This window comes from Crocuta crocuta, unplaced genomic scaffold, assembly GCF_008692635.1.
Source record: "Crocuta crocuta isolate KB4526 unplaced genomic scaffold, BGI_CrCroc_1.0 scaffold28, whole genome shotgun sequence".
NCBI classification, from domain to species: domain Eukaryota; kingdom Metazoa; phylum Chordata; class Mammalia; order Carnivora; family Hyaenidae; genus Crocuta; species Crocuta crocuta.
The window spans coordinates 8307167-8329654 of NW_027533256.1; the positions used below are offsets into that span (position 1 = coordinate 8307167).

At 52.8% G+C, this 22488-nt stretch overlaps 1 protein-coding gene across 1 annotated transcript; it reads right to left on the reverse strand.

The window, feature by feature from the left end:
- Positions 1 to 6: 6 nt before the first annotated feature.
- On the reverse strand, positions 7 to 16424 carry LOC144216962 (annexin A8). The gene is made up of 12 exons (XM_077746438.1): positions 16293 to 16424; positions 11598 to 11688; positions 10519 to 10613; positions 9055 to 9168; positions 8195 to 8285; positions 7391 to 7470; positions 6835 to 6894; positions 6206 to 6299; positions 5853 to 5948; positions 4176 to 4234; positions 2910 to 3032; positions 7 to 120 (listed from the first exon to the last, which is right to left on the reverse strand). The coding sequence occupies exons 1-12, from the start codon at positions 16311 to 16313 to the stop codon at positions 61 to 63; spliced, it is 984 nt and encodes a 327-aa protein (XP_077602564.1). The 5' UTR covers positions 16314 to 16424; the 3' UTR covers positions 7 to 60.
- Positions 16425 to 22488: the final 6064 nt, after the last annotated feature.

Here is a 22488-nt window from a genome sequence, read left to right on the forward strand (position 1 = left end):
AGGTTGAACAGGCAGGGCCCCGTGGCTCCGGCTTCTTGGCCTTTGCCCCACGCTGAGCCTTCAGGAGTCGCTGCCCACCAGGTTCAGCAGGGCGTTCTTGTAGTCACCGCTGGTGTCTTCCTGAGGACGGGGGGGACAAGAGAGTCAAGGCATATCTGTCACCTGCTGTTATGACTACGAGTCATGGTCCTCGGGAAGAGACCTGGCACATCCCTACATCCCTGTGTGGGTTCCCATGACAGAGGCCCATGCTGTCACCCACCTTTTCTTTTCCATTTCAGACAATTTCTTTTTATCTTTGTCTGATTCTCTTACTAGTACAGGGGAGCTTCATGCAGAAAACGAATCAGAGACACAGTTCTGCTCTGGAGCAAGGAAGGCATTAGATGGTCCTCCACCCCCATCAACTGTCCCAAGACTCTTCTCCACGTCAGGACCCGGGCAAGTGCCACCATTCATTTATTCGACACAACCCATCATTTATTGAACACCTGCTTATGTTGAAGGGAGGCGAAAGCGGGGCCCTCAGGGCCAAACCTAGAGTCAAGGGGTGGGTGGGAGGTGGTGAGAGCCCAGGCTTTGGGTCCACGCAGAACTCAGACCACAGCTCTATCACCCACTGACCCTGTGGCTGAGGCAAGTCCTGTCTCCACCCTGAGACTCCTGTTCATCTATCAGATGACCTTGATGCTGATCCGAGCGTCGCTAAGATGTGCTGAGGACTGAATAGCAGGGGAAACTGGGACTTGCCTGCTCAGCAGCTGGCTCACATAGGGGTGGGGCAGCTGTCTCCCCATAGGATAGACCCTGTAAGGCCAATGGCTGAATGCCATTTCTGTGGTCTGCCAGTCCCCCTTAGCAATGACACAGGTCCTGGTAGGTCTGGCTGGTCAAGGGTCTGCGCACAGAGCCAGGGAGAACAGGGGAAGGCATATCACCGACTCCCTTTTTATGTGGTTGAGGAAAAGGGGAGGGTGAGGATAGAAGTGGTTGGGCGGGGCAAGTTCCCCTTTCTTTTTTTTTTTTTAATGTTTTTTTTTTTTTTTTGATTTATTTTTGAAGAAGAGAGAGACAGCATGAGTGGAGCAGGGGCAGAGGCAGAGAGAGAGACACACACAGAATCTGAAGCAGGCTCCAGGCTCTGAGCTGTCAACATAGAGCCTGATGCAGGGCTTGAACTCATGAACTGTGAAATCATGACCTGAGCCGAGCCAAAGTCAGATGCTTAACTGACTGAGCCACCCAGGCGAGTTCCCCTTTCCTATGCACTACAGCAGTTTATGCCTGATGGGAATCACCTAGTCCTTATCTGTTTTGTCAGATTTGCTTGTATAATCATTATTTGGGCCTGAAATTTTCTTGTAGATTTTTAACTACATTTTAAATTTTTCCTTCCTTCCTCCCTTCCTTCTTCCCTCCCTTTCTTCCTTCTTTCTTTCCTCTCTCTGTCCCTCCCTTCCTTCTTTCTTTCCTTCCTTTCTCTCTCTTTTTTACTATTCACAAAACAGTTTTTGTAATACAGTATTTTTGTTTCTGTGTTACTTTGCTTTTTTCCAGAGAACTATTCATTGTATCTATCTTTTTAAATGTGTGAGCGTAAAGTTATCCACGGAGCTTTTATAAATTTTTCTATTAATTTCTATACAGGAGTTTTAATGCTGGTTTCCCTGTTGGAAATCATTTTTGCCTTGATGACATCTACAGAGAGTGGTTTATATAAAAAGAAAATATTTGCCAATTTCAACTAAATTTCCGTGAGTGACAGCTGTAGGCAAAACCTAACGAAGGTGGGCTTCTTGTATGTCTAGCCCAGGAACTAGATCATCGATTACATTGATCAGACACTAATTGGCCTGCTAACTCTCCATGAAGTCTACATGCTGGATGCTGTGACCATTCTTGCTCAGAGTTTTTGTTCCTCTGAAGTCTGCCTGTGGCTGCATCTAACTGCGATGGTGAGAAGGTAGACACATTTCCCTGATGCCACAGAAGCCATGTATGGTTGAAAAAAAATCCCTAACACTCTCCTGAGACTGGATGCTGGGAAAGTCATTGCTGCAGGTGACATGTCAGGAACTGGGGCTGGGTTGTGGGTAGCTCTCCTGTCTTTTGACGATACTGGCTGGAAAGCCAAAAACAAAACAAAGAATAATTCCACTGTTCCTCACCCCCACCTACGCACTGGGCTATCCTGAAGCACTGTAAAGTAGAAATGTCTTTTTAACTTACTGTGAGCTATGTGTTTCTTGGACAGTGAGGTTGACAACAGACATTTGTGAAATAACTAGAGACTTGACTTAGCAGCCAATGGAGACTCAGGGTTATATTTCTCGAGGTTTGGTTTCTGCTAACGAAACTGTCAAGGCCACATTTGCATTAATAACTAGAAGAGGTATGATTCACAGTGGTGTGATTGTCACTGCATTTTCTCAGCTCCAGAAGGTTCACTGACCAGCATCTGGTAGGCAACATGCTGGAGCCCATCTGATTTATCTCCTTAAGATTGTGCTGCTAGGACTATCTAAGTCTGGACTTGAAAGCTATTACCCAGTTCCTACCAAACTATTTATTGTCATTGACATTTGAATATGGCTTCCTTCCTCTGAGAGGATTCAGTGTGTCATTTTCAAAGGGGCAACCATAGCTTGAGCGCAAAGCCAACTCTGGGTGCGATGTACATGGGCCTCCATGATCTGGTCTCTGTGCACCTGCCCATGTCCCCTCCCAGCCCTAGCCACATTCACCCCCTTGCTGATCCCTTTACACACTGCATGGCAACGAATGCTCGAGTGTGACACCCGCTGGGAAGGGATGGGCACATGTGACTTAGGACTCTGGTCACAGCATCCAGGTCTTCCAGTAATGCCTCTGTTTCAAACGAGGGGTGGAATCAGGAACTCATGGCTTACCATGATCATGCTGCTTAGGGTCTTGCCATACATCTTCGTGAACTGGCACTTGATGAGATTTAAGTCAATCTCGCTCCTTGAAACGATGTTTCTTATCAGGGTCCCATCGCGTGTCCCTGCTCCCTGGACAAGATGCAGCAAGCATCAATCACTGCTTGTCTTTCTGGTCCATCTCTGTGATGATGGACACATCTGTGCTTTGGGTGCAGGGGACTTTCACGGGGGACAGAGATGAAGGAATGAGCCTCTGCTTCACAGGTGAAGCACTGAGAGGGGTGCTTTAGTAGCTCAGGATCTCCATTCCCTCAATCTCTCTCCCTCACTGCCCACGTATCAGCCCCTATTGGGAGCCAAATGTCCCAGAGTGCACTGTGTGCTGGGTTTGCCACATCAGATTCTAGGCACAGAATACTCGCCGCTCTAGGAATAAGATTTCTTCCTCAGGTAGCAACATCATGAAGCTCAGCTCAACTGGCTAAGTCATAAGCAGGACCTTTCTGATTACTTGCATCTTTGACTAGTCTCATGTCAGATGGCACCATGGCCCAGGGAACCCCATGCCCTCTCTCACTTCCTGGCCAGAGAACTTAGGGCTCTAAGTTCAGGTGGTACCAGCAAGCACAGATCAGAAAAGGTGGGCACTGACTTCAGTTTCAGGGAATCACTTTGAATGTCTATCTTCCAATTTGGTTCCAGGTGCTGGAAACTTCACCTGATACAAGTGGCCTGGACATCTGTTTGAATGGCTACTGCAGGCTCTTGGACAACAGACAGACCCAGACTGGCATGTCTGGGATGTACGAGAAAGTGGAGCACCGCATGTGGCAATCTCGCTCTGAACTTCCATTCAAAGGGTGCCTTGACTTCCTGCTCCCTCAGGGAGGTCACATGGTGAGATAAAAAGGACAGGTGGACTGGCTTGAGTTCAAATCAAGGCTCAGCCACTTACAAGCTGTGTGACCTTGACCGCAAGCCCTAGTTTCACCACCTCTAAGATAGCAGTTATGACACAGATCTCACAGGATTGTGGTAGAAGTTCAGTACAGTGAACACCTGTGAAAACACCTACTCAGATTCACCCTCAGAAGGTGTGGATTCCCTTCCCCAGTCTCAGTTTGCCGTTTGAGGACTACAGCATTCTGATCACAAGAGGTTGGAATAAGAGAAGACACAGTGTCGAAGATGGTAGTGGCTCTGAACACCTTGGCTTTGCAGTTGGAGCCCAGTAGGGCTGATAATAGGGTACACACAAGACAGAATAATTACCTTCAAGGAGTAGTAAAGTCGCTCTGCAAAGTAGCTGTGGAGGTTCCGGGTGCATTTCACTGGCAAACAGGAAAGCTCTGTTAACACTAGAGGTTGTAGGTGGCATTGCATGCATGTTTATCTATTTATGTCCTGCCTTGGGTCTTAAGGGCTAGCCTTCTGCAATTCTTGGCCTATTTATTTATGCTTTGTGTAGTTCAAAAACTAGGGTATTGGGTGGGGTGGGACAGGGAAGGAAGCTTGGAGGCACTGGGCACAGGTCCGAAGGCACAGAGCAAGCAGGCAAAGCAGGAGGTGTAAATGCACTGGGGTCCACAGAGTTGGCGCATCGGAGAATGGCTCTATCCAGGGCAGCCCCTGGGCTCTTATACTCCAGAGCCAGCTTTGCCAAGAAGCCAGCCACTCAGCTCCACAGAAGGGCCTTGGTTATGGTGACCACTGGCCTCAGAGTGCCCACTTTACATGTCGCTTATCATTTGAATTTCCATGTGACAGATGGGGCCCAGCCCCAGAGCACTAAGGACACCAGAGGGTGGGTCCCATGCTCATTTTCATGGATTCTGTTTCAGAGACTTGGCATCTGGGTCAGGGACAGCTCTCTAGCCCAGGGCAGCAGAAAGAGTGTGGGTCTTGCTTGAAGTAGGCCGATTGGTTCAATGGCCTGCCCATGGTCTGGCACGACCTCATTCTCTGACCTGCCTGCCTTACACCATCCTCATCTGTGAAGGGAATGATTGGAGTCTCAAGGACAATAGGAAGTGCCCAGCCCAATAGAGCACTGCACACCTTTGCCTTTCCCTGCCTGAAGATTTATCAGGAGGTTGTTCAAACTCCATACAGGGGCTGACTCACTGAGATTGGAGCGNCTGGTTTTTATCATGGCAGTCAAAGCCTGCTGGGGAGTTCCAGATGCCTCAGGCCACCCTGAAAGACCCAGACACATTGTGGAATTCCCCTGACTGCCCAGCACCAAATGGGGACAGCCTGGTGCGGAGGTGAGTGTCCTAGCCCCAGGGCCCTGACCTTGGCTCCATCATAGGAGGGAGGAGAGGAAAAGTCCCTCTGCCCCTGGGCCTCAGCTGTGCAATGGTTCACCTCCCTGTGATCTCAGTTCTGGCCCCCAAGGTGTGGTCATGCCTTAGGGAAGGCTCTCAATGCTCCCTGACATCAGACCATCAATCTCTCAGTGTGGATTCCAACTATGTATCATCATTTCTTCAATCAGCAACCAAGGAACAGATCAGGCTGCTGGCTAAGGTCTAGACAGGTGACTTTCTTCAGGGCTTCACAGTAGACCCAGAATTTTCACTGTGTGGCTGGTGGAGGGAAGCGCAGGCCCTGGGTCTGACATAATCCTGCAAATGTGCACACACATTCACATGCTCACTTATTCTCACATGCCTCATGCTCACACTCACACACTCACACAGCACGGGGATTATGTGGGCAGTACCAAGAAGAGTCCTTGGTGGGATAAAGCACACTGAAGACACTGGGGCTGGAATAATTCCAGTGTGCTGAGCTGAAGGGTACATGTATTATGTGGCCTGGGGGTGGTCCCTTGAAGGTGGAAATAGGTACCCAGGCGCTTACAATTGCTACCCTGGGCACTGCCCCACTGCCGAGCCCTGTGACTGTGGTCACCTGCGTGTCTGGTCACCGAGCCCCATCTCTTACCCACTGTGAGCATGGCCTCCTCCAGGGAGCCGTGGGTCTCACTCTTGATGCTGTCCTCAATGCTCTTGCTGGCGATTTTCTCATATTCCTCAAACACTGTAGAGAGACATCCTCCCTTAAGGGATATGCAGGCCTCAGTGTGACGCCCCCAGCATCTCAGATCAGAGACTGCGTATCCACGTGCCGCCCCTGACCTCTGCTTGGTTGCCGGGGAAAGGGTCCAGGTCTCCTTGTCTCTCTCCCCAGCTTCATGACTAGACAAGGATGCACACTGGCTAGTCAGCGTGACGGGAGCAGCCCTGTGGCCAGGGTGCCCTGTGCAGCCTGACATTGCATCCCTCCCTCCCCGGTACCTCTCATCAGGTGCGTGGCACTGCGCGTGCACAGGATGGTGATGAACTTCATCTCGTCAGTCCCCTGAATCTTCTCGCCCGCTGCATACAGATCCTAGCATTGGGACAGCCGCAACAAGCCCATGAAGGGGAGCAGGGAGGTGGGGGTTCCCCCGACCCTCCCACCAGGTCGGTGAAAATCCCTTCTGAGTACCAGGCCAGAAGCCACTCTGGGAACTCCCCTGCTTCCCCCGGAGGCTTTGCTCTGCCTCTGGGCATCTCTAAGCACTCTGCCAGCAGGCAGAACTATAGCGATCTGCATATGCCCTTCTGGTCCTCAGAGGCCTCAAGTCCCTAGGTTGGTGGGCTGTACCTGCCAGGACAGAGCTCCAGCAGACCCCCCCCCAAGTCATTCCCTTTCCTGTTTCTGAGTCTCCCCAACACCCTCACTTCCCTCCTGGAACACCAGGACGATAGAGGTCTGCAGAGGTAGAGGCTGGGTCCCAGCCTAGCTTAGTGCCAAAGAGAACCCAGATGGGCAGACGGGCTGAGGGAGGCTCTCAGGCATCAGCCCCAAGAGTCTAGGTGGCCGAGGGTGGGGAAGGAGGCCCGCGGGGCAGTAGCGGCAGAGGGTGTTAATGTAGCCTCACCTGTGCATCTTGGACGGCCAGGCCTGGGTCCACAAAGCCGCTCACATCATCCCTGCTGCCCTAGGAACAGAAAGGGTGACTATGTAAGGGAGGCCAGCCCAGCAGAGCAGCTGGCGCAGAGGGGAGAGCCACACAGGAGGGAAGGCAGGGCTCTACAGCTTTTTGGCCATGGCCACTTCAGCAGGCCAGCTGCCCTCTCCAGGATCAGATTTTCTCATCTGTAAAATAAGAGTAGTAAGGGCTGCCTCGTGCTGAGCTAGGGGAATCAGTGAGCTGAGGAAAGCAGAGTGCCTGCATGGGCTGTGTGTGAAGGACCCGCTAGGGGACAGGGCACTTTCCTCCCAGTTCTAGGGCGCCCCCGTGTGGCCGTCTGGGAGGTGCAGGTGTGAGAAGCCTCCAACCACGCTGGGAGGTACCCAATGAGCCCAGGCCACTCGGGCTGTACCTTGGCGGTACCTCCACCTCACCCCAACAGCTCTGTCCAAGAACCGCTCCCTGGAGTCCAGCTGCTGGGGTCCTCCAGGCAAGGGGCTCCTAGCAGCCCGGACCGTGATACCTGCAGGAGGCACACCAGGATCCTCTCCAGGTAGCCGCTGGTGTCTGCTTGGATGTCTTCCTCCAGGCTGGACCCATAGTCTGCAGGGGAAACAGACATGTGAGGCACAGACCCGCTTTCCCCCTCCCAGCCCCACTTCCCACACTTCCGCCGGTTAAAGCCTGCTGATAAGAACGAGTCACACAGAGTGGGTGTATGCACCAAGCGTCTGAATGGCAGAGGCTCCACCACCTGGTGGTCATTCTGAACTAGGAAGCAGCACAGATTGGCAACCCAGCTCCAGTCGCAAAGGTGGGCCAGGCCAGGAAGCCCGCTTCATTTGCGGTTTGGCAAAGCCAGAGCCTTTGGGCACATTGCCCACCAGACAGACCACGTGGAGGACATGCTTACCTCTGTTTACATTGAATCCTGCAGATTCCATGAGAGCTGGCCTGTGGTCTGCTCTCCGCCCCCCACCCCTCCATTGCAACAGGGCTCCCCACAGTCCCCAGGGTCAGCCTGTGTCCAGCCAGCTTGGAGCCAGCCCTGCCCAGTGCTGACACAGCCCTGGACCCACAGCAAGGCCATGTCTTCAAGAGGCAGAGAGCTTAGGGTGCGTGCCTCTCTGCCCAGCAGCCCTTGGGCTTAAGGGGGCTTAGAGACCATCAGGCACAGGACCAGGCACACAGTAGGTGTTTAGCGCCTGTGTGTGGAAAGGCCCAGAAAGGCTCAGTGCACTGCTAGTCCCCTGTCCTCTGCCAGGCTGCCAAAGCTTGTGGCCATTTTCAAGTGAGCCTTTACCTGGCGCCCCGCACCTTCCCTTACCTTCCTCATATGCCTTCATTATCTCCTGCAGATGGTTCTTGGTCCGAGAAGCCAGGATCTCAATGATGACGCCCTCTTTGGTTCCCAAGCCCTGTGGATAAAAACCACTGTCTGCCGGAAAGCTCCGCCGGTGCCCTCCTGCTCTGTCTACCCCTCTTATCTAGAAGCAAGAGGGAGAGTCTCAGGAAGAACGGGTCCCTGCTCTGCCTGCTCTGGTGGGGGCCTTCGCTGGGGGTGTTTGTGGGGAAAGTCGCACGTGTTTGTCTCCAGGGGTGGATCCTGTGGGCAAGCGAGGTGATGGGAAAGCTCTGTTTCGGCTCTGCCCTCCATGCTGGGTGGTCTCTAGCAGGTCACTTCACCTCTCTGGGCCTAAGGCTCCACATCGGTCCTGAGGATAAAGAGCTGCCCCGCCTCGAAGGTGGATTAGAGATAACAGATGTAAAATGCTGGGCATGCACACCCAGTGAGCATCCTTTCTATGAGGATGCATCTTGTTGCTGGACCCTGATTCACTCCTGACCATCTGCGAGGGCTGAAGGAGCAGTGGTAGTAATAGGAAATCCGAGGCACCAGACAGACGGTGCTCTCTAATTCTTGCACACGTGGTCCGGCGCTGTCCTGAGAAGTGCCGATTTTGGCTTCCTCATGGCCCCAGGACGGCAGAGGCCAGCCAGTCTGGGTGTGGGGGCAGTCTGGGCCGCCGGCTGCAGGCTCACCCAGCTTGGTCATTTCAAAAAGAGGCTCAAGGGGAGCTCGGAGCTCCCAGTGCCAGGCTCTCTGGGGGAAGGTGTCCCTGGCAGCGCCCCCACCCAGTCCTCCTCGGCTTTTCTGCCCCTCCCCCACCCCACCTGCTTAGTTACCTTCATGGCGTCATGCAGCTCCTTGGCTTCATATCGGTATGGTGGGTACATGAGGGCCACGATGAGCCTCTCAAACTTGCCACTCAGCTCTGACTTCAAGGTCTCGGTGAGATCCTAATGCAAGAAGGAAGGACAATGTTCTGGATGTTGTGGCCACCTGAGTGCAGACAGCAGGGTGGCAGCCAGTCCTCGTGGGCTCTGCTGGACTCCCCTGTGGGCTTTGCCATGCACTGGTGCCGGCTGGGGTCTCTTGGGCCAACAACTTAGCCTCTCAGAGCATCATCACCCTTGCCTGCGAAATGGAGACATAGATGCTCCTGCTATATACCATTGCCTAGGGGATTGTCCAAGAGACGTGTGCGGCTCGACAGCTGTCAGTGTAACGCTGGTCCGAAATACACATTTGTCACGGCTCATCATCAAGTGCCGTCAGAGCCCCCGGACACTCAATAGACACATGATTGAATTAAGGGATCTATCTCACGTGTGTCTCCTTCTAGGGACGCTGGTCTCCAGAAGAAGCCACAAGACCACACCCAGCTGATCTGCACAGCACAGCAAAGGACCAAGGACCTTGTGAGACCTGGATTTAAATCCCAACCTGGTTGCCTATAGGCTCTGAGATCTTGGGTAACTTACTCAACCTCTTAAAACATCAGTTCCCCCTAATGCTGAGTGCAGAGAATAATGCAAGTTGTGAAGATAAAGAGAAAGACATTTAAAACAATAAAAAAGGACATTAGTGCCCCTGGAATATTAGAACTTCACCATTCACTTTCCTGAGCCAAATCTCCCAACTAATGACATGCATTGATGGAGGCTTCCTCCAGCCGTGGCTACGTGTGCCTTTGTTCCTGTGTTTGGCTAACGCCCCCAGTGCCTGGCTCTGACTCTGGCTGGTGGAAGGAGGGGGGGAGAAAAGGGGTCCAGCCTGTGTGCTTCCTGTCCCCTGGAGTTCCCTGGAAGCAAAGGGCATAGGCTTGGGGCACAAGAAACTCCAAGATGAAGAGAGAGTCCTGTGACATAGAACAGAGGAGAGCTTGGTCTGCACCTCTGAGTGTGGTCAAGAGAAGGGCATTCCAGGCTCTGGGAACAGGATGAGCAAGGCACAGAGGCGGGGAAACAGCTCAAGGACGGGCCATGGAGCTCCGTGAGAGACGGGGGTGGAGGGGAGGAGGCGTCAGGCTGGACTGTAGAATGCCTGACACCAAGCCAGGGGTATGAGGAGCCATAGGTAGCTTTTCCCAATAAAACACAGGATGGCTAGTGAAATTCTAACTTCAGATAGACAATTAATATTTTTAGTGTAACTGCCCTATCTGCCCCATGGTTCTAGAAGCTGGCTTCGAGCCAAGGGCCTTGTCCAGGGAGGAGCTCCCCCCCCCACCACCCAGGCTGTCTCTGGCCACAGCAGTACCTCCCCACCCCCACCCCAAGCAAACCTGACTCCAGTCCCACCTTTACCTTGCCAAACTGCGCCTTGAAGGACTTGGCAATCTGCTGCCGCTGTGCATTGCTTCTCTTCGTGAGCACATCGATGATGGCCTGCTCGTTGGTCCCTGCAGGGATGCACAGAGTGAGCACCCCCAGTGCCCCAGGGAGGCTGCGGGGATGAGCAGGAGGGAGGGAAGCTGCTTGGTGGCCAAGCAGTGGGCACACACCACCTAGATAGCTCCAAAACCTGATGATTTTCATGGTATCGATAAGACACTCAGAAATCCTTCTGTCCTTTCCCCACCATCTACTCACATAGCGTTGGGGTGCTGCCTGGGGCCAGTCTCAGAGTGATAGAATCTGAGGACCCTCTGGTGATCTGATCTGCTCTGGACACCGTCTGGGGCCTTTGGAGCTCAGACAGTGGACCTCCCATTCTGTCTTCACTTGTGCTGATAGATGTGGGGGAAAGATAGGACTGAGGGCCCCACAAATTGGATCTGAGTCCTGCCCCAGCAGCCAGCAGGCAAGCAGCTTCATCTCCCTGAGCATCTGTTTTCTCCTTTGGGAAGTGGAGATGACAGTAGAGATCTCATAGGAAGTAGGGGTCGTGAACATGCTGTCAAGGTACATCTAGAAATGGTGGTTCTGGGCCCTGGCTGGCTTCAGGAATCCACACTGGAGACGGGAAGGAGGCTACCTGCGCCCGGCCCAAGCAGTGGGGGGACGCTGAGTGTCCTAGGTCAGCCCTACAAACCCCCAGCTTCATCCCTTCTGAAATTTACACTGAGGGGGCAGGTCCAGAGTTCCTGAGGCCTCAGGCTGAGCCGGGTAAAGCTGCCTACCCAAGGACACATAGGCGTGCACAGCAGATGACCTTCTCTTTCCTCCCAGAGAGGCGCAACCACCCTTCCCCTTCTCCTACTCTGGGGGGTGGGGGTACCGAGACCAGGGCTGGGGGAGGGGGCCTGTGTGCCTCTCTGGGTGCCAGGAGTCAGCCCCAGAGTCCCAAGCTGTTCCGTGGCATCCCCTCTGCGGAGCTGTGAGCGCAGCAGTCTTGAGCAGAGTGGACAGGTGCTCTCGAGTGAAGGCTGAGGACATCCACTCACCAATCCCCTTCATGGCTTTGTAGAGGGTCTCTGCATCCGGGTCTGGGTTAAAGTGGGGGTTGCCCTTCACCGTGACACCCTCCTGTTCAATCTGCAAAAGAACCCCGGCGCGTTCAAAGCGGGAAGGCAGGGAGGGCAGAGCAGATTGCCGGCCCACCTCGCAGGCTGCCCCTGCCGGGCGAGCGCACGGTTCAGCCCCTGCGGGTCAGCGGTGGAGGCTCAGCCCCTCCCGCCCCCACCGGGCTTGGCTGTCCCGACTGTCCTCCTTGGGTGAAGGGAGGGCCGAGGGGTCCTCCCTGGTCCAGGACTGCAGCTTCTGGATATGTCAGTTACCAGCAGATATGTGTTGAGGAAGGGGAGCCTTTATTTAAAATTTTAAGTTTTTGAGAAAGAGAGAGAGAGAACAATCTCAAGAGGGGGAGAGGCAGAGGGAGAGAGAGAGAGAATTTTTATTTTGAGAGAGAGAGAATCTTAAGCCCCCAGGTTGCCCCCGGGGTGAGGGAGTAGGGGGCGCTGCAGGGTGTGTGTACAAAGGAGCACGAATCGCAGAACATCCTGTGCGCACGTAGCTCCGGGTTAGCCCTCCTGGGAGGTCTCTGACGCAGGCCAGCCGCTCAGGTGTCAGCTGCGTGGGGAAGCTACTATTGGGTGAGGAACCCTGAGAGACCACAGCCTGCCTGGCCCAGCTGTGAGGGGTCTGTGGTTGTCCTCTGGGCTCCGTGGGACTGCCACGTCACCTCCACAGAGCGATTCTTTGGTGAGTAGGCTGGCACCAGTCAGAACCACAGCTTGTGGGAGGGAGCCTCACAACCTCTCCTTCCCCTGCCCCTGCCCTGGGGTGTGGTCTCCGGATCAGGCCAGGCCTCTCCCAGCTACTGCCATCTGAGGGCAGGGACCAGGCCCTACCCACGGCCACCCCTAGCTCCCTCCAGCATGGTTGACAGGCAGTGGGAAAGGACAACCCACCCCAAACCGCAAGGGCAGTGAGCAAGCAAGGACAGGCTTCGTGGAGCTGAACACACTGCCTGGAGAGCGTACAGACGAGGTTGGGAAGAGAGGCATGGTCTGAGCTCCAGCTGCCTCCTTGCTGAGAAGTGGGTACTTAGAAGAAGGTAGAGAGCCAGGATCCCCAGCTGAACACCCTGACCGCTTAGGGCCTTTGCAAGTCCATGGGCTCATGGAGGACAGAAGGTTAGGTTTAGAAAGAGCTGCATGGTGCTCTGAAAATTGTGATATAAACAAGATAAAGTACTTGGGCCTTTGACTTGGGCCAAATCTTTAATCCAAGGCAGGCCTGAAAGCTCTTTAGATTTGTGCCCTGTAGAATTTCTCAGATCCAAATGAATAATCTTTTTTAAAGTATGTGTTTGAGGGAAAGGGATAGTAGAGGAGTGGAGGGAGATAGGAGATTGGAATCTGAAGAAGGACTCAAGAGATCTTTCAATGGAAAGGAATTTAGTTCCATTGTGTTTGGTCTCCTGTGCACCTGTACACCTTCTCCTTCTCTCTGCCCCTCATCTACTCATCTACTTTCTCACCTACCCACCCCTGAGCCCACTCATTCATTCATCCATCCACTCTCCACCAAGACACTAATGGCCACATCCACCCATCCACCTATCCATCCATGTATTCATTCATTTAGTCACCATGTCCATCCTTCTATCCATCCATACATCCATCTAACCACCCATCCATGCACCCATTTAATCACTGCATGTACCCATCTATTCATTCATACATTCTTCACCCGTCCATCCATCCTTCTAAGCCCTGATTAGGTCCTGAAAATACAAGGCAGATTGCCATCTGTGGGGTATCTATAGGAATGTTCCTTTTGAGTAAGAGGTAAAAAGTCTTTCTACACCTTTGGTTGAATTTCAAGTGTCTGGTAACAGATTTTCCTATCTCATTTCTTAGCAACATGCACCATGCACAAGAAACAATTCCTTGTGCAAATTCCATCCAGAAGATCCCCTGTGCACGAATACATAGTATCCCTTGTTTGTGGAGTCTGAGCTGCTATTCCTACTGGTAGCCGTCGATCATCTCCTTTGTGCCAGGCCCTTTGTGCAAGTTGGTTTAGGTGTTGTAAGGGCAGTGCTGTGCAGCTCCTTGACCTCTCCAATAGTCGCACTAGGTAGGTATGGATGTGGCATTTTACAGGATAGGGAGTTGGGCTCGGAGAGCTTGTCCAGGTGACATAGCTAGTAAGTGGTGGGGTCGGCACTGCTCCCATAACCTGACTCAGAAGCTGAGCTCTGTGTACTTCCTCGACCCTATTGATGACTCCACCTTTTCGAGACAGTGAACTTTCCTGGAACCCTTCACTGAAGGGAAGCCTTGCCCACAGGGTGTCTGGGAACTTGAGCTCTGGGTGCCACCCGAAGGGACTTTCTCCCTGCCCCCAAGCTGGCAGTGAATGCACAGTGACTGAGTCACTGGGGAGCAGCCCATTCAGCCAGTCTGAGGTCAGCTCCGGTGGGTGTGTAAGTCAGCCGCTCCCTGGGGGTTTGCTGTGATTTTGCTGCATTGAGAAGGCTCAGCCTCTCTTCCCACTCCATGGTGTTAGGGGATAAAAAGTGCCATTATCTGGAATCAGACCCCAGAATATAAGCAGGGCAGGATAGGGCTCCAGATCTTCCTATCTGAAACACCACGCTGTTGGAGGAAGAGTCTGTCTGGGCCCCTTGCCCGGAGTGGGCTTGTCCAGACAGGAACATTTTCACTGAAAAGGTGACTCAGTCCTGCCTGCGACTCTATCTGTAAGAGCTCTGTTCGGCTAAGCTGCCACACCTTTGCACTCCCCCGTCATGGGGCTGCCCTGGGGAGCCCGGGAGACAGGCCTTCATCTCTGTAAGAGAGGCACAGACCACTTCCCCACCACTGCCCCCAGTCCTGGGCCTGGTCCTCACCGGCAGTCTGCCTGGGATCTTGCTGCCCCAAGCCCATCTCCCCACTGGTTTTGGGCAGCCAAGGCCCACCATTTGGGATCTGGAATTGGGTTTCTCAGAGTCTAACCCAGACCCTAGCACGTACTAATGTGGCCACCTTGGGGGCCTGCTGAGTTTCCTGTGCCTCAGCTTCTTCACCTGTGGATAAGGGCACCGGCATCTACGTTGTGGAGGTGGGACGAGGCTCAAGGGAGATAATAAATGTGAGATGCTTAGTATGATGTCTGGCACACAGTAGGTGCTCAGCAAAGGTCATCGTTATCTTGCCAGGTTGGTAGGTCCCCGCAAGGAGGCTTCGCCCGCCTGGCTGGGTAGGGTCCCTGCCGCACGGGGAGCAAGGCCCAGAGCTGGCCCCGCTAGGCCAGCAGCTGACCGTGGAAAAGTGGGCCCTCCTTGCCATGTCTGTATCAGGCCAGGCCAGGACAAAACCGGAGGCCACTCTAGCCCCTTGACCTGTCCCGGCTGCTTCGCCGGGGCCCAGACAACTGCCCCACCATTGCCGCTAGCTTCCTCTCTGTCCAGGTCTGGCATGTCTGACCCCGACAGCCCCTGGGTTGAGCCATTTGTGACAAAGAGATTTCCTGAAGCGGGATAAGCCTGGATCACCCACTGCCACTCCCGGAGAGCTTAGGGACAGGAGTGGAGAGTGACCTGAATTCTAGCCAGATCCCTGCCTGCTAGCTCCGGGGCTGAGCCAGGCACTCAGTGTCTCCGAGACTCAGTTTCCTCATCTGTGAAATGGAAAGAGCAGCCCTGATGACCTGGGTGTGCCTGGGGACGAAATGAAGGCATCGTGCCTGGGCGCAATGTCACCTGCAGATGTCATCTGCTTGTCCTCTTTGTCCCCCTCTTGGGTTGTCAACTCCTTAGCATGAGATGGCCTCAGACTCAAACCCAGAAGAAACACTCCCAAGAATCTGTTAATTCAGTAGGAGACTCGGGGACAGGCTCTGCGGTCTTCCCCACCTCAGGCCTCCATGACTCTATAAAGCATGGATTTTAGCCACTCAAGGCCCCTGTGGGCCAGGTCCTCCCTCCCTCTCTTCTCTTTCCTCAATCTGGACGAATAAGTCTTGATCCCTGGAGGCCTGCTGGCCCTCCCATGCCCTGAGGTGTAGGCATTGATCAATCCTCCATCAGCTAATTTGATCACGTTGCTCATCAGCTCAAGGATCTTCAGTGGCTCCCCATTACCCTTAGGGTAAAGCCCAAGCCCCTTGGCCTGCCATGTGAGGCCTTTTAGGACCTGCCCCGCCTGTCTCTTTAGGTCTATCTCCCCCATTCCTCTCCCCTCTTACTCAGGGCCCTGTCTGGAGCTACTTCGCTCCAAAGCCAAGCTTCCCACCCTTCTGGGCTTTTTGCACATATGTTCTCTCTGCAACGAACCATCTGCTCGATTCTCCTCAAACACATGGATGTGCATACATACCACACACATGCACAGATGGCTCACACATGATAAGCCCTAGCTTTGAGCAGCCTCACTCCTCCCTGCTGGGGCTCGTCCTCTGGGCTTCCTCAGCCCCTCAGCTCCCCTCAGTGCATTTCAGGGTTCCTTTATCTGTCTGCCCCTCCTCCCCCAACTTCCCTCCTAACTGTGAGTGCCTCTAGGGCTGGGACAGTTTCTTCTCTCTTGCCTCCTCCGTGGGCAGCCTGGTGCCTGGCCGGCAGGCAGCGTCATGGTTGACTGAGCTGACATCTGTCCACCCACACCTTCCACCCCTGCTCGCTCCGCACTTACCCAGGCTTTCCACCAGGCCATCTTGTTCGCCTCTCAATCGCCTTTCTCCAGAGAGACGAGGACGTACGGGTCCACCTTTCCTCTACTCCCAGATGGTACAGGACTGGCCCTCCCGATGAGCAGGCCAGGTCGCTTGCGGGTGGGTGTGGTGGTGCAAGCAGGCCCCAGGCCCCACCCAGCGCCGGCCCCCATCCCCTCCCTTTCCCTCTGGGCCCTGCCTGGCTCTGGATCCCTCCTGTGGCTCCCAGGCCGCACCCAGGCACCGCCCCAGCCTGCCTGTGGAATTCGGCCACTCACTGCCAGACGGCTGGGTTGTGGCTGTAACGCAGACTGGAAATTCTGAGTCCCGACCTCTGAAAGCCCCACTTAGTAAACATGGCTGTTGTTTCACACTGTCTTTGCTAGACCTGATCTATATAAAAAAGAAGGATATCACATCTCCCTTTTTTTTATTGCGCAGTTTCTACCCCATTAACAGGCAGTGAGGAGCCCTGCAAAGGACATAAGCACTGGCGGCCTCCATTTATGGAGGTCTCTCAGTCTGGACACCTCTTTAATCACTGTGTGCATTCTGTCTCCCTTATTCTTTGCCTCAACCCTAAGAAGCAGGTGTGAGCTCCATGTTCCGCAGAGAGAAGCAGCCTCCAGTGTTCAGATCATTTGCACAAGTCCTACCTCTTGAGCTGTCAGCCACCAGGTCTCTCTGACTTGCTCTGCGCCTACTCTGTGCTGGGCCCCGCGGGACGCCAGCCAGCCAAGGGAGGGAGCCGACTCCCGAGGGAAGAGGTTCATTTTTTCCTCTCTGGAGCTTGACTTCCCTGGGTCCTCTGACTAGAGTGTTCCACGGCACACTCTTTCTACCCAACTCTTAACCCACCCTTCAGGGTAAACACAGTGTCTCAGAGGGGCCCCAAGGCCCCTCCATCTTGGGGAGACCCTCCCAGGGCTTCCAGATCCCCTGAGTGAAAAAGAGCCCCATAGTGGTGTGATTGTTTCACATTCAGTGAAACCTCTCAGGGCAATAGATAAGAGTTATCGCTTGATGCAAAATCCTCTGGTTTCCTGACCCTGAGTCCAGTACCCTTTGCTCCACATACACAGTGTCTCTGGGCTGTTCTTTCTGGAAGTGTGGGCTGGGGTGGGTGGGGACAGAGCTGGGCGGGGATGCAGAGGCTAGGGGAGGCAGCCACCACCCAGAGCTGCCGGAAGACTGGGGATCCCTACTGCATAGCGCTGTAAGGTGCATCAGAGAGCCACGTTCACTGAGAAACGGTCTACTCTTGGTCTTTGGGGGCCCACACTCCCCAGCCTCCCTGGGAGGGAGTCCTTTGGGTCAGAAGTGAGGTGTCCTTGATGGTGGGGCTTCTCAGGACTTCAGCTGCCCATGCCATGTGCATGTGAGGGTGGGCCCATGCTGTGGCACGAGTGTGAGTATTTAGGGACTGGACCCCCTCTAGGAGGCTGTGGTTGAAGTCTAGTTATGAGAAAGACCTTAGATAGGACTAGTGTGATGGGCCCTGGCAGAGCCCAGAGAGAAATGCTGGACCCTGAGACCAGGACAGGCCACAGAGGTTGGTGCAGACACGACCTGGGACTCTGAGGGGCCATCCTTCTTAGTCTCTTTATTATCACCCTAACTTCCCCCTGAGTCTTCTTTCTGGGCCTTCTGTTCTTCTCCCTCCCCATTAGAGGTTCTGAACCTTGGCTGCCTTTGGGGGTGTTCAGTATCTACCCAGGCTGAGCTAGACTTCTCATGAGCAGTGTTAGGAGCTTCCTGTTAAGAGCCGCAGCCACACAGTTCACTCATGGCACAAAGAATGATGGGTGCCACTCTGTTCCAGACACTCAGCTGTGGGGGGGGCGTGGGTGCTATGGGAGCAATATGGTTGGTATGAAGGCAACACGAATACAGAGTGGCCTTACCAGGAAGGCTGGGTGGGCCAAGGAAGGTGTTTTTAAGGCGGGAGGGGATTGAACATGTTTAAATGCTCTCGTAGTGTAGAGAAGAAGTGAAGACAGGGGAGAGAAAACAGAGCAATGACCCCAATTCCCTAAGAAGCCAGGGGGGAATGGGAGCCAGGGCACAGCCTGAGACTTTGACATTGGTTAGGAAGGAAAAACCTCAACCCCAACCCCAACCCCAGCCCTCTTTGTCGTGATGTCTAATGGAAACGGGCAGAGAATGGGGACATGCCACTAAAGAGAAGACATTCCTTCCGAGTGGTCTCAGGTTGTTTTTGTCTGTTTAGCAAGAAGTGATAGCAAAGGCCAAGTGTGGGGTGAAGTAGTGAGGCTGGAGGTTGGCTGAGGATTGAAATTGTCATTGTGGTAAAGACGAACCTACGGTCGATATCCGACTTGAATATTGGTCATAGACTTTGAATCCCACTGATGTGGCAAGCCTGAGTGAAGACCTCCCTGGTCCCTATGAACGTGGAACTTGTTTTAACCAACTGTGCACACACCCAGGAATCCATTCTGTCCCATCTAGAGATCTAGCTCTCCATCCCTGATCAGCCCTACAAGCCCTTCTAGAACCTTCTGGGGAGTCTGCTGCCTCTCTCTCTTAGCAGACCACTCAGTGGGTTTCTTTGTGGTGTTTCCTGTCTGGCCCGGTGAGTCAGCAAATGTGGATTTGTTCCTTTGTGTGTTTGAGTTTCAGGGCCTTTGTTTTATCCTTTGATCACTGGGGATGAAAGAATGAGCTGCAATGGCTATAGCGTCTCATTCTCTCCTCATTTATTAATTTCCCTTTTCTGGTTTCCATCTCAGTCAAACAGGGACAGCTCTGTGGATCCGTCTCTCAAATTCTCCCACTTTTTTTCTCTTCAATTATGTCCAGTCATAGTAAGTTTCTAAGTTAATGCCATTTTAAAACTTTGATCTTTGGTAAGCTCTGGCATTTTTGTAATTCGTTGTTCCTGTCTTAATGTTTTTCTTTCCTTCCTTCCTTCCTTCCTTCCTTCCTTCCTTCCTTCCTTCCTTCTTCCTTCNCTCTTAATGCCCCTTTTAGACTACTCTATTATCTTTACTTTCTGGGCCCGGAGTCTCTTTGTTTCTTTTATCTGCTAGCTGTCTTTGGTTAGATACCTAGGATTTGTCCCCTTGAGCTCATCTTTGGCAGGAAATGTTCTCCATGAGACCCCTAGGACGTTGGATGGGGAAGGCATCTCCAGACGGACAGGGTTATGCTTGGTTTTGCTGGAACCTGGTAGATTCTCTTAGGTCCAGAAGGACCTTAATGCTAGCTTTTCAGCTCAGATTTCCCACACCCCTGCACACCACACTGCAGACTTGGGGCCTTATTTTCCCACAGGAGCTTGAGACATGTGGCCCTCCTCTGGGCCCTGGCTTGGGCTGGGGATGAAGATTCTGGTCCTGTTTTATGGGCACCGTTGCCCTCAGCAGCTCTGACCTAAAAGGGAGCAGATCCAACTCTCTACATGCCTGAGGGCTGAGGCTTCACCTCTCAACTCCTCTGGCCAGAGGGCCTTCATTTTTTAGAGGTAACTAGTGTGCTCAAGTCTTCAAGGCCTAATAGCCACACACTGTTCTGAGTTGACTTAAGTTTCTTCCACTTCCTTCCGTTCTTCTTCTTAAATTTCTGGCAATTAGAAAATGGCCTTTCTTATTTTTAGTTGGAACTTGTGTTAAAAATTGTGCTCAGCACTGAGGCTTTGGTGGCATAGGTTCAGTAGTATTCAGTAGCCCAGGGCAGGCACAGAAAAGATGAACAATTACTTCCATCCATGTGAATCAGAAGTTTTACCCTGAGCGTGTGACACAAAGTAATGGGACCAGAGAAGTGCATCATGTTGGAGTGAGGTTGGTCTAGGTGCCTTGGGGCCTGTGCTGGAAAGAGAATGGCAGTGACCATAGATGGGAGGTCCTGATGGAGTTAAGAAACAATGGGGTGGGAGGAATGAGTCCATAAACTGGGAGCATACACGGGGTTGGCGAAAGGGAGAGGTCTGAATCATGCAGTTAAGGGATTACAGGGCTTGGGGTGCATTCAGGGGTAGGGAGTGCAGTGCAGAAAGAAGGTGGGAGCCAAGAGGTCAAGGGTTAAGAGGTCATGGCATTGGATGGGCCATCCCACAAATGTTGAGTTTTGCTGGGATAACAGTGGACCTTGGGCTGCATGGCTGTCTGCCGTCAGAGGGGAGATGGGTGAGTTGGGGGGGGAGGGAAGATGGTGGCACAGAAGAGTGGCAGGGTCTTCCCTGAGTCCTTGACCATGTTCAGAGCCCATGCACTTGGGCTCTGGTACAGAGGCTGGAGTGGGCCCCTGGCACAGACCTAGCCACCCCAGTGGTGAATCTGCTGTTAAACAGAAGGCTATGTGTTTGGTGGGAGGCTTGTGGGTTAGAAAAGTATGTGCTGAGGGTTTAGGGCATTTCAGGCCTCTCCTGCCCCCCATCCCCTGCCAAGTACTCTCCCATTTCTCCAGGTTTTAAAGAAATATCTACAGTCTCCAGAAAAAGAAAAAATAGCTGTCACCATTGACAGAGTGGTATGTAATGCACATGCAATTAACTAAGTGGCAAGACAGAAGCCGCCATCATAGTTGTTCCGTGGCTCTGTTTAACACCGACATTTTAAAATGGATTTTTCCATTGGGCTAGTAAATGAATGTAAGCTCTGAGCGCCATCTCCTGGAACGATCTACCACATCACACTGGCCTCTGGATACCTCCTCCCCATCCTCAATGAGGCACCTGGGTACCTAATGCCAGAGGCTACAAGTCAGGAAGCCTCCTGGGGTGGGGGTGGGGGGACATTGGGAACACTATAGGGGATGCTCATCCATTTCCTCTGCCTTCTGCCTCCTGACCCCCCAGGGGACTTCCACTGACTTAGCTCCATTCTGGCTCGGCCCAGCTCCTGGCCCTGGCTCACCTAAAGCAGGGCCCCTACCCCTAGTCTTCTTCCTCTTTATGGCCTCCTGTCTATGTGGCAAATACCACTCACCACCAGCCATCTGCTGTCGGAGCCAGAGTTTGCTTCCCAGGGATGTCCACCACCCGTGGGTAGAGGAAAATGAAAAAATGAAGGTTCAGGATTTCCAGTTACAAGGAATTGCATTTTTGGATTTGAGCATCCCAGGTCAATTTTGGGCTTAAGGCTTGTGATGCTGGGCATTCTCTATGTCGTTGGAGGCCCAGAACTTCCACAAGGATCATGAACTTGGAGCCATGGACCCCAGAATGATGAGGCACCAACACCCTCTTCCTCAGCTCCCCATTCGTGAAAGGAGGTGAAAAGGGACTTTGGGAGCCCCCAAAGTCCCTTCACGATCCTGCAGTCTGACCTGAGCAATTGCATCCTGGCCCAGCATTGCCTCAAATTCCCAGGAGCCTGTTGCGCAGGATTTGCTACTTGGGAGCCCCCACTCTGTGTGTGAGTTCAGGGGGCTGCACACATCATCACATTCAATCCTCACATAGCTGTAGTCTCTACAGAGGCGAGGGTCACCTGCCTGTGGTCACCCAGCTTGTCCTTAACCATGGAGCCTTTTATTATGACCTCTCCCATCTCCCTCAGAACCCACCACTTGATAGCTATTAGGGACTGCGTTGTGTCCTCCCCAAATTAATCTGTTGATACCCTAATCCCCTAGTAACTCAGAATGTGACTATTTGGAGATGGGGTCTTTAAAGAGATAATAAAATTAAATGAGATCATTAGAGTGGGCCTTATTCCAATATGAACACTGTCTGGAACGAAGAGATTAGGATCTGGATATACACAGAAGAGACACCTCTGAGGACACAGGGAGGGGATGGCCGTTTATTTACAAACCAAAGAGAGAGGCCTCAGAAGGAATGAAACCTGCAGACACCTTGATCTTGGAATTAAGAAAATAAATTTGTTTTTTAAAAGATTTAAAAACATGTGTATTTATTTATTTGAGAGATGGAGACAGAGAGACAGAGAGAGATAGGGAGACAGAGAATCCCAAGCAGCCGCCACACTGACACAGAGCTTGAACACATGAACAGCAATGTCATGACCTGAGCCTGAGCCACCCAGGGGCCCTAAGAAAATAAATTTCTAAAAAAAAAAAAGAAAGAAAGAAAAGAAAAGTCTCTGCTGTTTAAGGCCCTGAGACTGCTACATTGTTATGGTAACCCATGCAAACCAATACCATCGGATGTGCATACACTGCATGTACCATTTGCTGTTAAATGAGTCC